This window comes from Parus major, chromosome 20 (assembly GCF_001522545.3).
Source record: "Parus major isolate Abel chromosome 20, Parus_major1.1, whole genome shotgun sequence".
Taxonomy (NCBI): domain Eukaryota; kingdom Metazoa; phylum Chordata; class Aves; order Passeriformes; family Paridae; genus Parus; species Parus major.
Window position 1 is genome coordinate 4,072,472 of NC_031788.1, and position 15,475 is coordinate 4,087,946.

General features: G+C 47.4%; 1 protein-coding gene across 1 annotated transcript; it reads left to right on the forward strand.

The window, feature by feature from the left end:
• The first annotated feature begins 945 nt into the window (after nucleotides 1–945).
• On the forward strand, nucleotides 946–9,214 carry ACTR5 (actin related protein 5). The gene is given in 10 exon segments (XM_015647901.2): nucleotides 946–1,110; nucleotides 1,112–1,343; nucleotides 2,075–2,304; nucleotides 3,131–3,300; nucleotides 4,083–4,300; nucleotides 4,626–4,808; nucleotides 6,748–6,870; nucleotides 7,402–7,541; nucleotides 8,117–8,249; nucleotides 8,710–9,214. Coding segments are annotated over 10 exon segments (1,827 nt in total). The 5' UTR covers nucleotides 946–958; the 3' UTR covers nucleotides 8,956–9,214.
• Nucleotides 9,215–15,475: the final 6,261 nt, after the last annotated feature.

Sequence of the window (15,475 nt, forward strand, 5' to 3'; positions counted from 1 at the left end):
GGCCTGACTCAGGAATAGTGGCCAGCAGGACCAGGAAAGTGGTTCTTGCCCTGTGCTGGGCACTGGTGAGGGTCACCTCGAGTCCTGTGCCCAGGGCTGGGCCCTCAGTTCAGGAAGGACAATCTCTGGGGCTGGATGAGGCTCTGAACTAGCTGACATGGTTGTGTTAGGTTGTAGGTTGAACTCGATGATCTCAGAAGCGTTTTCCAATGCAAATGATCCTGTAAGGAATGCCAACAGGTTGGAGTAGACGATTGTCCCCCTCTACTCTGCCCTAGTGAGACCCCACCTCAAACACTGCACACAGTTCTGGTGTCTCCAGCATCAGACAGATGTGGAATTGTTGGAGCAAGTCCTGAGGAGGCCACGGAGCTGCCGAGAGGACTGGAGCACCTTGAGACAGGCTGAGAGAGCTGGGGCTGCTCCTCCTGGACAAGAGAAGGTTGTGTGGAGACCTCACGGCACATTTCCAGTGTGTGAAGGAGCCACAGGGAGGCTGGGCAGTGACTCTTCCTCAGGAACTGCAGTGAGGGGGAATGGGTACAAATCGAGAGAGTGGAAATCCAGGTTTGATATTAGGAAGAAATTGTTTTACTGTGAGGGTGGTGAGGCCCTGGCACAGGGTGCCCAGAGCAGCTGTGGCTGCCCCTGGATCCCTGGAAGTGTCCAAGGACAGGGTTTGGAGCAGCCTGGGACAGTGGAAGGTGTCTCTGCCATGGCAGGGGCTGGAATGGAATCTTTTAAAGTCTTTTTTTCTATGATTCTGTGCTGTGTTGGCTGCTTCCTATCCCAGCGATTAGGTCTCGTCTCCTGCTGGAAGCACACACAGAGCTCACATGAGGGAGCACACTCATTTAAGATGATTATTTTAAGCCCCCGCGTCTGGCGGCAGCGGCGGCCCGGAACCCCCGTGCGGGCCCGAGTTCCCGGCCGGACGCGGGCGGGAGGCGCGCCCGCCATGGCGGCGCCCGCGCGGGTGTTCGCGTTCCGGGACGTGCGCTGGGCCCCGGACCCGGTGCTGGCTCCGAGCGCGGCCGTGAGGAGCCCGCAGCCGGCGCCGCTGGTCATCGACAACGGCTCCTTCCAGACGAGGGCGGGATGGGCCTGCCCCGACCCCGCCGTCCCCCGCCGAGCCGCTGCTGCGGTTCCGCTCGCTGGCGGCGCGGAGCCGCGGGGCCCGCGGCGGGGCCGGCGCAGAGACCCAGGTGGGGAATGACCTGGGCAGCCCCGAGCCCCTGCGCTGGCTGCTGCGCTCGCCCTTCGACCGCAACGTGCCCGTCCAGCTGGAGCTGCAGGAGCTGCTCCTCGACCACGTCTTCCAGCGCCTCGGCGTCTCCTCGCAGGTACCGGCGGGCCGGGGCTGAGCCGCCCGCGGATCCCAACATGGTTTGGGTTGGAAGGGACCGGGGACAGCATCTCCCTTCACCCCCTGCCATGGGCATGGACAGCTTCCACTGCACCGGCTTGCTCAGATTTCCGGGCAGCCTGGCCTTGGACGCTTCCAGGGGTAAGGCAGCCACAGCTTCCCTGGGCAGCCTGTGCCAGGGCCTCACCACGCTCACACAAGAGGAATAATATCTAATATCTAATCTAAACGAACTCCCTTAAACTGCCTGTTGGGTAATGCTCTTACCACTGGTGTTTACTGACCACCTGCATACCCAGCTGTGTTGAGAGTTGCTTCTCAGATCATGGAGCTCTTGTTATCTGCCTGCACGATAACATCAGTTTGAAAGCTTTACTCAGAATGGAACTAAACTTCCACTAGTTTTCACTCACTTCCTCATTGCATAGATTTTGGTTTCTTAGATTTTTAATAATTTATATATGCCTTTAAAAGTCCATTCACCTTCACCATTATGAGTTTATTCTTTGGTTGAATTAACATTAAGATCTTTTTTACCCCCTTAAACACCAGATATAATTTAACTTTCATGATTAATACCCTGCACAAAAAGTGCTTTCTCATGCCCATTTTGGAGGAGCTGTTGATGATGCTTAAAGGAAGAAGCAGAGATAAATAAACCCTGGATTTTCCCTTCATACCTTTGTTCTTTCCCCTTGTCTCTCCCAGGGCTGTGTGGATCACCCAATTGTTCTGACAGAAGCAGTTTGCAATCCTCTGTACTCAAGGCAAATGATGTCTGAGCTCCTCTTCGAGTGCTACCAAGTGCCAAAAGTGTCCTATGGCGTGGACAGCCTGTACAGCTTTTATCACAACAGAAGGCAGAACTGGCCCTGCAGTGGCTTGGTGATATCCTCAGGGTACCAGTGCACACACATTCTGCCAGTCTTAGAGGGCAGGTGAGTTCTGGGTGTCTTAAATCTGGTGTAGCCACTGGCTTTTCAAGTCATGCAAATACCTGTTCCTCCAGCCCTGCACTATTATCTCTTGTATTCATTTATACTGATGAGTTAAAACCAGGTCTGCAGATTTTGCTAAGTTCTGTTGAGTTTTGAATTGGAAGAAGCAATGCAGCCCTTGTAAATGTTGTGTTTTAGTTGCTAATTGTGCCTTGATGTGTACTTCCAAAGGGGGAAGAGGATATGTGCCCCAAGTGAAACTGGGCATTAAAAAACATATGTTAGGTTTTAAAGCAGCTTTAGGACAAAGTGAAGTGCTCTGTGTGTGAGACTTCTGCAGTGCTTGAGGCTTTTATCATTCTGGTTATTCTGCTACATTGCTCTATTCTCTCTTTTTACTTTTTTCTCTTTTTTAATCCTTACTGGGGGGGATGACTTTATTATGTCTAGTAACCGTTTCAAATTTTCAAGGTTTACACACGTCCAACCACAAAGCATTACAAATGTTAAAAAACTACTTTTAGTGCCACTACCCATCACTTCTCTTGTTAGAACAGAACATCTTCTTGCTGTAGCCAAAATTATTTAATATTTGGGGTTTTTAAAAGAGCAGAACAGAGCCTTTCAGAGTAGAACAGTGACCACAGCAGTGATTGTGCTGTTGCCTGAGAAAAGCAGGTGCGTTAGATTCACTGGTAACCAAACCTTGAAATATTTATCTGTGGATATTCATCTACAGAAATCAAATAATTCAGGGGAAAACAAGAGCTCTGTTTGATTTCCTGTGAATTCCCCCAGCCTGAGCTGTGCCTGTTTGCATTTTGAGGCTGGATGCCAAGAACTGCAAGCGCATTAACCTGGGGGGGTGCCAGGCTGCCGTGTACCTGCAGCGGCTGCTGCAGCTGAAATACCCCGGGCATTTCGCAGCCATCACGCTGAGCCGCATGGAGGAGATCCTGCACGAGCACAGCTACATCGCCCAGGACTACATAGAAGGTAAAACCAGCTCTAGTTCACCACCAGGTAGTGCTCAACCACACTTAGTTTGTCGTCTCTACCCCTTGTTTCGAAGCTGGCTCGAATTCTTACAGAAATATTCTGCTGTTTTGCTTTCTTTGTGGTAACCTGCCTCATGCATAACAGTGGTTTAACATTTAAAATTAAGACAGAAATGAAATTTAACTACTACTACTACCAAAAAATATGTATTGGTTCAAATTTCTCTGTGAATAAAAATTGTGATGCTTTCAGTGGAAAATAATTTAAAACGAGCTTATAGTTTCCTTTATATATCAACAAAACCTTTAAGTTGGTTAGGATTTCTGTGTTTCCTATCTGCTTAAAGGTTTCCAAAGCTGCACAGGACATTTCTTATGACTTTGTGTGAATTAAATAAGTTTTAAAATTTCCGTGGCAACTGTCATCTGAAGTAGTGGCTAAAGAAAAGTGTTTTCTTTAAATTTGTCACTTTTGAATGAGCCTTCCTTAGAAATGTGTGAGAGCTCTCCCTCCCCTTGGGCAGAGAGACTTCAGTGTGCACTTCGTAGTACTTGTTGTTTCCTGGAGGTCAGAGCTGCCTGCACTGGGTGTGTGGCCTGGAGGCAGTGCTCAGAGGGAACAGCCAAGCTTGGGAGCAGCTGCCAAGAGGTGACAAATTCTGTGCTTGCACTATTTTTGCCTTCTTTCCTCACTTTTCATCCTTCACGCGGGGTGCACACAACACACAAATCATTTTGGGCTGCCAGAACAAAACGTTCCTTTGCTTTCCAAATGGCCAGAGCTGCAGAAGTGGCGGTGCCCAGAGTACTACGAGAACAATGTACACAAGATGCAGCTGCCTTTCTCCAACAAGCTGCTGGGCAGCACCGTGGCATCCGAGGAGAAGCAGGAGAAGAGGCAGCAGCAATTGCGGCGGCTTCAGGAGCTCAACGCGCGGCGTCGGGAGGAAAAGCTGCAGCTGGACCAGGAGAGGCTGGACAGGTTGCTGTATGTGCAGGTAATGAAGGCAGAGTTTCGGTGTGGTATCTTGGGAGGAGGGCAGGCTGCCCTCAGAGCTTTGTCAGAAGGTCACACATCATGGTAAGGAAGCTGTGAGTGTTGTGGGTGTTTTCTGATAGGAGCTTGCCAAGGTTACTTGTGACATAACAAATTATTGATGTAGGGGTGTTTTCAGTTTCTGAACAGCACTTCTTTTGGGAAGTACTTCAAATTCTGTCAAAGTGTGCACATCATAGTCTCTAGCCATGCAACCAGAGTGTACATCACTGCTGACTGCTGTGATTGCCCTGTCTTGTTCATCACAGCTGACTGTCTGTCCACAGGAACTTTTAGAAGATGGTCAGATGGATCAGTTCCACAAAGCTTTGGTGGAGCTGAACATGGACTCTGCAGAAGAACTTCAGTCTTACATCAACAAATTGAGTCTGTCTGTTGAACAAACCAAGCAGAAAATCCTACAGTCAGAAGTCAATATTGAAGTAGATGTTGTGGACAGCAAGCCAGAGGTAGGATGCTTTCACCAAGTTAATCCTCATTTTATCTGTGAAGGAATTAAACTTCTGTGCTTACAAATGTGTCCCTTCAGACTTCATTGATGAGCTAAGCTTTTTCTTTAACACACTGCAAGTCATTATTAAGTTGGCAACTGGTTCTCTGTTGAGAGCTCTGAAGAGAGAATATCCTGAGACAACCATCCTTAATCTTCAGTAGCCTTCTATTAAAGATACAGGGGAACCCATCAGTCTTCTTGTTAAAAACAGTATTTGTTTTCCTTTCTGTTCTTCCCTTTCAGATGCAGAGAACTTTATGGTAAACAACCAACCCAGCCTTCACTGTAGCTGTCTGGTTTTGGTGCATTTAAGCAGCATGTTCTGTTTTGGTCCCTTAATGAAAGAATAATTACCACACTTGGTTGTTGGAGCTGTCTTGAAGATGAGAAGCTCCTTGTCTGCTTTGCCAGACTCACACAGGCCCAGCACACAGCAGCTGCTGCCAAGGGGTGCTCTAAGGCTGCTTGTGCATGTGCTTTTAATTGCCTTTCAAGTTATACAAGACAGAGCTTTTTTAGCTTTATCAGCCTGTCTTCAAGGAAAAGGTAGAGAGAAAAACAGGAAATGGAAGCAGAGAGGAGAGATCCTTATGTAGTTTCCCCAGAGAAGCTGTAGCTAGACCATCCCTGGAAGAGTGCAAGGCCAGCTTGGAGCAGCCTGGTCTAGTGGAAGGTGTCCCTGCCCATGGCAGTGGGTGGAGCTGGATGAGCTTTTGAGGTCCCCTCCAACCCAAACCATTCCATGATTCTAAGATTATCAGTGCAAGAATCAAAATGATTGTGCTTCAGCAAAATTCAGGGAGATGATGGGCTTCTGATTGTGGTGAATAATCTTCCTGCCTTCCGCCAAAAGAAGATATTCTAGGAAAAAGAATTGAAAGATTACCAGTTACCTGTGCTTTTTCTCAGTGATTGTGCCTAAACTCCAACATCTCCCACACCCCTGCTCTTTGCTAGGTGCAGTCCCAGACCTCAGAATGAATCCACAAGCTTTGCTGTTTGGTCTGTGCCTTTAGAGATCACTTAGAAATATCACAAAATCCCTTTGTAATACCAGGTGTTCAGCTGAGTTGTGTGTATCTTTCTGGTTTTGTCTTTTTCCTTTTCTTATAAGATATAAAAAGAAATGCATTTAACAGGACTACAGGAGACATTTTTTGCTTTAGGGAGCACTTGTAAACTTCAGTTTGAGTAATTGAATGTGAAGATGTTTGTAGGTCGTAATTTTAGCTCATCCTGGAATTGCAACAAATGTTTCAAGTTTAAAATAACCAAAACAAATATTTAGCAACAAAATCCCAGAGGTAACATTGTAACAAAAAAATTAAGACATTTTAGAAGCTGCTCCTACCTCACAGCAGGAGTCTGGTAGGATTTTGAGTGGCGCTTTTCATTAGGAAAGAGCTTCACTTCTGTGTAAAATAAAAGGGAGTTTGGTGCATCCTGTGAGCAAATAGTAGACAGTTGAAACTCTCAAAAACTGTGTGGTGGCTTTGTAGCTAGCAAATATTTGTTTTCCAGTCCCACACAAGCAAAATAGGGAATTTCATGGTAATTATAGAGCAGTTAGAGGTGCTGGGAGGGTACCAGGTTTTATAAAAAGCTATTTTACTAAGTTTTAATATGCTGTTGTGCTTAGGACATGACTGCCTGGCATCCTGGCAGTCAGCCTGGTGACTGAGGCCTGGATTTCTGAGCTGGCATTGGGATAAATTTCTTGGAAGTGGTTGATTTTTGTGCTTTGCATGAATGTCTGTATTTCTATTTCCTGGGCATATTTGCTTTCAGGCATGTTAAAGAGTTGAGATTTGAGAAAATTGAGTTTTCCAGCCATGTTGCCAGAATTCAAATCACACCTGAGCTGACCTAGCATAACATAATTGCTCTGTTTCCAGACTCCTGACTTGGATCCACTGGGCAGTGAACAGTCCCTGGAGGATGTGGAGAGTATTAATGAGTTTGAACCTTTATTTGCTGAGGAGCAGCCTGAAGTTGAGAAGCCTGTTGCTGCAGTGCAGGTTTGGTTTCTGTATTTACACCTCGTGCCAGGGGTTTGCATCCCAGTTGTCCAGCCAGTCTGCTGACATTTCTCCTCATGCAAACATTGTTTGCCTGCTCTGGAGGAAATGCTTAAACTACACAAAAAGGACATTAAGAGAGAAATCCTGGCAATCTTAGCTGGTGGCTTAGGAAGAGAATTCCCTCTTGGCTCACTCTGCAGGCAGTGCCTGGTGTTGCAGTGCTGTGCAATTAAGGGAAAAAAGTTCTGCTCAAGTGTTTTTGTCTGTGATCCATAGCCTGATATCCCAGTGCACACAGCTTTCAACTTGGGAGCTTGAGCCTCAGAATTAAATGGCTCCAAGCAGTCTAAATTATAGAAAAAGTCCTGACCTTACCTTCCCTGACCTTCTGGAACCTTTAGCATAATGCTGTTTCTCTGTGGGAGCATTACCATCTTGGTTTTTGTACAGAATTGTCTGAAATGTTGCTTATTCTAGAATATTACTGTTCTTTAACATAATTTCCCATTGCTTCTCCATGTTTCATAGCCCGTGTTTAACTTGGCAGAATACCACCAGCTTTTCCTTGGCACTGAAAGAATCAGGGCTCCAGAGATTGTCTTCCAGCCCTCCCTGATAGGAGAGGACCAGGCTGGTATAGCAGAAACCATGCAATATGTCCTTGAAAGGTGAGTTTACAGAACTATTTCCTTCAGACAAGCTTTTCTTCATTTGATACCAGCTTTTGAAATCCTGGGGGTTTAGCAGTAATTTGAGAAAATATGTTGAATAGTTGTTTTTGGTGGGGTTTTTTGTTTTTAGAGATCCCTGGCCCAGCTCGTTATTGAGGGAAACAACAGACTCTTGCAACAGTGAGCTGGCAGTCTCTGGTTTTGGGAGCCCAAAATCAGAGGTAACTTTTTAGAATTAAGATACAGGCACGCCTGCTGGACATTTCCAGACAAATTAGCATTGATGAAATGTCACCCCTTAACTTTATGAAATAGGAGATCACATTTTCTGAAAGGTAAGAATTCCAGCCCTAGAAAGAAATCCAGTTATTGATTCATGGGGTACTGAGTGCTTTCAGGATTTTTTTCTGCCACCCCCTTAATTTCCAGAAAGCAAACAAAGCTCTTTGTGCTAGGAAAATGAATTTTTTCAAAGTGAATCCTGGGACATGGTATCAGTATTCCCCACAGCTGTTTTAATTCATAGGGCAGATGTCCTTGAGAAAGGCTGAAGCTGTTCTTGTACTTCACAGATATTCAAAGGAACAACAGGCTATCCTTGTCCAGAATGTTTTCCTCACTGGTGGAAATACAATGTACCCTGGACTCAAAGCCAGAATCCAGAAGGAGCTGCTGGAAATGAGGCCATTCCAGTCATCCTTTCAGGTGTGTGCATTGCCATGATTATGTGAACAGCCTGTTCTGTGTTCACATGTAACTGGCTGAAGTGCAGGGCAGGACTACTTAGAGCATGGGCATGGAGAGGGTTTTAAGGCAAGACTCTGCAAACAGCTTTTTGACCTGAGAAGGTGCAGGTTAAGCAAAGATTCAGTTGCTCTTTGTGAAGACAGCATAGTGAGTAGAGAAAGTCTGCTTCTGCTAAAGGACTGTGCACACAAAAGCATGTTCAGCTGGAAATTTTCAAATTGGTTGCTTAGAAATTGGTAACAATGTGAAAACAGACTTGAACCCATTCCTAACATTACTCTTTCTGAGAGACACTGAGTAATCAGCTCAAATTTCTGAAATTCCATTGTTTTTGTCATACACCATTGTAACCATGGTAAAAAGGGCTTCCCTTTCCTGTGCTGAATTGCCATTGTTGTTCTGTTTTCCTTCCATCCAGGTTCACCTTGCTTCCAGCCCCATCTTGGATGCCTGGTACGGGGCTAGGGACTGGGCAGTGGAATACATGAGCCGTGAGGAGGGCTGGATAAGCAGGAAGGACTATGAGGAGAAAGGGGGGGAATACCTCAAGGAACACTGTGCTTCCAATGTCTACGTTCCCATCCGCCTTCCCAAGCAGGCCCCGCGGGCAGCAGAGGCTCCCAGCAAAGGCTCGGGCACAGGGAACCCCAGTGAGCAGGCATAGCCCTGTCCTTGGCACCCCCAGCGCTGCAGGGAACAGTTCCTGAGTGCAGCAGGGCACAGCCTCGCTGGCTGCTGGAGCACTGAGATCCCATCCAGGTCCTTGGACACGCTGGCACGGCTGGAGCAGTTCAGTGCTGCTCACACACAGCAGCTCGTGGAGAGGAAAAGTGCTTCTTCGTGACTGGCATAGTAATGCTCAGGGGTTTTGGAGAGTGTACGTTTTACAGCTTTTTAAATTGTAATAAAATGGCCTGTTTTTATATGGTTTTTATTGCAGCAGGGCTGTAGCAAGCCGGGCAGCCCAGCAGGTGTCCCCCTTGCCCGTCTCACAATCGTCTGTCGGGACACATCGGGCAGGGCACGGGGGGCTGAGCTTAGCCCACCTCCCTGGCCTCCTGTTCATCTTCCTGCTAAACCACCTCCAAATACCCAGTGAGTACTTCTTGTCTCCGTCGATGTCAGAGATACCGATGTTGTGGTTGAAACTGGAGAGCTGGGCACACAAAGACACAGCCCTACATAAAGCACTGTCCAGAGGCACTGCCAAACCTTGTGCTGCCCTTGAGTGGTTCTGCAGGCTGTGCAGGGCAGCTCTCTGATGGGACTTCTTGATCAAAAGTTGTTGTAGCAATAAAACAAAGCTTTTTTGCTTTACCACTAACTTAATGTGTTTCAGTGATTTCAGCTCTTTAGAGCTATGAGGATGGATTTGATTGGTTGTACCTTAAAAACACAGGTTGGCAGCCAGGCCCCTGTCCTGCTGTACAATATGTTCCAACTTAAATTTGCCTGGGGATTCAGCTGTCCCACTGAACAGCTTGTTGCTTTCCCAAGAGAATAATCCATATTGAATGCTGTACCCAAACCTAAGGAGACTCCATCAGTTTGGCAAAAGTTGGAAAAGGGAAGGTGATGGGAAAATATCCAGACTGTAACTGATATGAAGAAGATGTAGAGGTGGTGATTTGGTGTCCCCAAGGGCTGCAGAGCATCAAGGTGAATTTTCACCTGGCAGATTCAAAGCAAAGAGCACGAGGAACTCGCTTGTGCTGACTTTGGTTGCCACAGGATAAGATTTTTGGATTCAAAAGTATTACTGAGATTTACAATTTAAAATAACAGAAGAGAAATTCATGGGCAAATATTGAGGTCTCACCTGTGCCTTGAGTGTTCTTCAGGGAGCAGGGTTGGTGCAGACCTGCTCTGACACAGTTCCTGTGGTTCCCAGCACAGGCCAGTCCCAGGAGAAGGGAGCTGGCTGCCTCCAGGTGACCTCAAGTTTGGATTATTGATCCTATCCCTGGCTGCCTGGAGGCAGGTTTTAGGGTAATTAAGGGAATTCTATGGGTGGTAAAGAATGTGGACAAACATGCTGTGCTGGAACAAGGGAAGTTACACCCCATGTGTCTTTTCTGATCTCAGTAACCTGGAGTAAACAATGTCCCATTGCTGTTTGACCCCTTTCTGACCCATCTTTAGCTACTTTAGGCAGAGGAACTACCCAAGTATGGAAGTAGCACTGATAACTTGGTGCTGCCTGCTAAATAGATAAGTGTGCTGTGCATAAAACTGTTCCAGAATGAGGGCCTGAAAGGGCATCTCTAATGCATGATTATGTGACTTCTTTGCCCAAATTGTGCCAGCCACTTGCATTAATTCAAAGCAGAGCTGTCTAATTCTGCAAAGAGGTGCCAGAGCAGCTGCTTAAACAGCTTTAAGGAAGCATAACTTTATAATCTCCTGAATATTAGCTGTTAATTTGATATTTTGTGCCACAGTAGCCAGAGTAATTGATGAACTTGGACAAGGAGATCACTGTCACAGGCTGCTCTGGGTGTGCTGGTGGCCATTCAGGTGCTTGGAGCAGCACCATGAAAAGCTGAACGTTGCAGAATGGGATGAATTTTACTCATTTCAGTTCAGTTCCCTGGTAATGATTTGCTGTGGAGCTACCTGAGCCTTGGTGCTGGCAGGAGAGAGCTGGAAGGAGTGTGTGGTGCTGAGGGCAGGAGGACACATCAGTGTCATTTTGGACAGTGATGTTGGAGTCCTTGTGCAGCTGCACCATTGTGACACTTGTGGCAAGGTTTTCTCATCCCCATGTGCAGAAGAATTTGGTTGTTTTCCATGTAAGTGGCACGGGGCTCTCCAAACCCAGAAGGATCTTGGGCTGTCTCCTGTTTATGCCCTCTGAGAGGGAAACAGGCCAAAAGTCACCTGCTAGGCCTCCTTTTAATGGGATTTTTGGCTGTGTGAGGAGCAGTAGGAGGAAAAAATGATCCTGCTGTGGACAGGAATCTCAAAGTGCTGCTGTGAGGGCCTTGGGCAAGTGATGGCAGGGTTGATGTTGAGTGAGCTGCTGTGCCAGCAGCCTCAGAATCAGTGCTGTGTTTATCCTGGCAGGTGTCCTCCAAGCTGAGCCAGGGCAATTGCCAGGTCTGAGATGGCCAAGTGGTTCCCATTTGGTCCTTGGTAAATGAAGTTCCGCCTGTAACCTGGTTATACAATTCAGTAATGCCCTAATTTAGGTCAAAGAATATGAAAGTACAATTTCACAGCAGTGCTGAGTTTGGTCTATTTAAAAGAGAGCTCAAACTGGGTCCCACCTTTCACAGGGTCCCTAAGATCTGCCCTGGGTGGAAACACCACGTCAGTGAGCAGCCCTGGAGACTGAACATCCATCACATGTCCCATGTCCCAGATTTCCTTTGGAGCTGCTGACAAGCCTCGCTTTGGGGCTTCAAGGCTTATGCTTCCTGTGCCACAGCAACTTCAAACATGTTCTTTGCTAAATCTCTGCTAGGACACCAAGATTAGAACTCTCTGCTCTAGTTATTAATCTCTGGAATACTTAATGTGCTGTGTAAGACAGCATCTCGGAAGAAAGAGAAGATGCCCGTGAACTGTCACTTGAAATTTAGGATTATCCCTCCAGAGACAGCCCACAGTGATCCTCTGGCAGTCAGTCATAAACCACAAGTTTTGAAGCTTGTGTGGGATGAGCAGGGGAGAGGAGAATGCTGTAATGGATTTAACATTATCCCCAAAGTCATATGGTGGGATTTCCACCCGAAGGTTCGGAGCGCCAGGCACAGAGCAGCTGTGCTGATTGCCATTGCTCACTCCCACTGCTCTGTGCAGGGAGTGAGCATCAGCTGCAGCAGAACTCGGTTTCAGACCCTGAGCATGGTTTGCCAAGAGTTTTTCAGGCTCCTTTCATTCCATTTCAGGCACAGCTTCCTGTGTGTAGCTGACAAACACCTTTTCCCCCTCCGTGTTCACACGATCTCAGCCCTCATGTTAGCAAGGTGTCATGGTTTCAAGGGATTTTTTTTGTTGTTTTTTTTTTAGTTATATTGCTTTTTTTACACCCTTAGGGGTCTTTTCTTTCTCTTTTTGAGCAGTGGACTTGGTTCTCATTTTCTAATGCAGCAGAGGCCACGATGAAAGAACCATTCTCATGGATCTATCTCTAAGCAATGTTTACTACCACAATTCATGGTTGTTGCTGTGCCCTCAGTTCTGTGTCTCAGCAGAGTGGTGCTGGCTGAGGCTTTCACAGAGTGCACATCTTCTCTGGGGAAGGAGGAATGTCAAGTAAAATCATGGAGACTTGGTCCATCTGTGCTCAATGCACAGTGCCAAGTGGAAAAATCTTCAAAGCTCTCATTTCCTGAAGCCAGCAGAAGTCTCAAGTGTGGTGAGAACCACTTTGTGCAGATATGCTTTTATTTGTCAGCAGTTGCTGTTCCCCTCTATCACAGCATGAAGTAAGCTGGATATTTATGGTCTGAGAAACTTTTATGCTCTTAAAATTCTTGGGTTTAGTCAGGACAGTATTCTTTTTAGCTTTTAAATTATTTCAGAACTGAGGGGATGTATGAAATAGCTTCTCCCTTCATCTGACAGGAGGGAAATATGCAGTGCTGATGGAGAAAGCATTTTTGTGTTGTCACTGATGTTCTGTGAAGGCATCCAAGTTCCTGCACTTCCAGTAGTCAGGCTGTTCTATCTGGAGGAAACTCATCCCCAGGGAAGCTTGTGGCAGGTCTGGCTGGAGAAATGAGCATCACAACACTCAAGGAAAAAGTGTGGCTTTATTCAAACCTATGTCAAGTGAATTCCAGAGGAGAGAGATCTTTGGAAAGCTCCTCTTGTTTGGGCTTTTTGGGAATCTAGTGGGTGATAGAGTGTTGGATAGCAGGGAGACCATGGTGCCTTGGGTGCCTCCCTTGTTTAGGTGAAGGGCAAGGATGCATGGTGAACCTCAGGGTGGGAGAAGGTTTGAGGGATGGTGGCAACCTGCAGCCCCCAAAGCCTCAAAGCTGCTGTGGTGACACTTTCCTGAGTGCCCTGGTGCCCAGGAGGGTTGGGAGGCTGTTGGCTGCAGCAGAGGCTGGTTTTCCTCCTCTCTAAACAATCACCTGAGCTGTTTCTGCAGCTCTCCCTGGAGTGTACCCTGTGCTCATAAATGTCTCCTTCTGCCAGGTGACAAAAATGTCCTGCACAAGCTTGGGAGGCTGGGCACTCACTGCCTTGTCTGAGCTTGCTTGGTAGTGAGTTCCAGCCTGTGTAAACAGTTTTTGTCTAGTCTTATCTCTCCACTAAACATTTTGATGTGGAGATTTTGTTCTTTGGGGTGTTTTCATTCCCTTCAAAGGAGAAGGGTAATGGGTAAAACTGTCCTGCCTCACTGACACTTGTTTCTGCACCTGAGCAGAAGCCCCACTGCATCCAGATGAGGAACAGTCCTGTTGGTCTGATCCTCCTGCTCTGCTTTGAGGGCTTCACAGGGCTTCTCCACACAGTTTCAGAAATAACTCAGTCCCTGCTAGAATTACCAGAAGTCCCCTGTGGCACACAGAACTCTCTGTCACCCCCTCACCTTGAGCACCAGCTGCCTTCCAGCATTTTGTCTGCTACACTGAGATAAATCCTCCTGATGGAGAAGCCATCAGCTGATAAACTCTCAGTGCTCCAGAAGTAAAATGACTTGAGAGGGTCCCAAAGTGCTTTCTTGAGCACACCCACAGTGACATGTCACCCTTAAACTCAGTTTTGTGTTCCTTGTGCATTAGCACATTTCTCCTGGCTGACATTGCTTCTCACCTCTGGGAAACATTTCATATCCTCATCCTTAGATCAGTTTATTTTTCCCTCTCTACAACTTGGCTAAAATATACCCCACTCCTCCTCTCACCCCAGATTCCTGCCACATACCTGGCATTCTTTCATCCTTAATGAGATGAAGGAGTGGGGGATTTCACTCTCCTGGAATTTTAGAGGAATACTAAGTGGATTTCTCATGAAAAGCCCCATTTAGGATACGAGCCTCCCTGAAAGATAGCCCATGACAGCAAACCTCGCTTTTGCTGGTAATGGTGAGCAGAATTTTTACTTCCCTACTCAATAACTGCTTTCTACTTGGTTGTTACAATTGTCATTGATGGAGACCCTGTTGTAGAAAGTTCCCAGCGGATGAAGCAGAGATTTGCATCCTTGCAAAGACGGGGAGACCAGCGGAACTCAGGCTGCAACGGGGCCAAACTCTCAATATAGACAAGACACCATAAAGGTGGTTAAGTCAAAAAAAGCTTCATTCAGACTCAGTCATTAAATTCCCTTAATAAACAGAAAGGTTTGTTGGATCAAAGGTTCCTCCAGCCTGGTCCTGCAAGTGACCTCCAAGGGGAAGTATATGAATAGCAGCAGTGTGAAGCGTGTGTAAAACAGGGAGAGGATGGTAAATAATGGTAAATGCTAACACAGCCAGAGACACAGGAACGCACTGCTCCTGGAGTCCTTACACGGGACCCAGAGCCCTGTCCTGGTGGACAGGACAGGTTGAGGTATCCAAAGGACAGAGCTCAGCAAGGACGGTGAGTTTGGAGCAGCAGCAGCAGGCTGGACCGAGCATCCCGTTGGTGCTCTGGGCTGGGGATGCTCGGAGCGGACAGGGAGCAGCAGCAGCAGCCTCGGCTCCTCGCCTGGGGGCTCCGGCTTCCTTTCATCCAGCTCCGCCGTGGCACAGGGCCACGGGCTGTGCTCTCCGCCGAGGAAACAATGGAGAGGAAGGCTTTGATTCCAGCAGCGATGGACACCCTCCTGCTCCAGGGTGGTGCCGATGGAAGGAACCGGGGGCTCGGCTATTTGCTTTTATCCTTTGTTAACCGCTGGTAACTTCTTGTTGTGGGAACTGCTGCGACCGCTCTGGAGGTTTTATTTATGCTTTTTGCCTGACGTGGTTCGCAGGAGGCCTTTGATATTCAGCCTCGGGAGTGTCCCCTGGCCTGGGAACGGGAAGAGCTGAGCCGGGCTGGCCTCGGGTACATCCAGCCCGAGCAGGGGCTGTGTCCTGCTGTCCTGCACCGCACACTGCCGGAGCACACATCATTACACATCAATCACACATCAGCACACAGCACACAGCACACAGCAATCACGCATCATTACACAGAACACAGCACTGTCCCATCCTGTCCCACTGTCCTGCACCGCACACTGCCGGAGCACACATCATC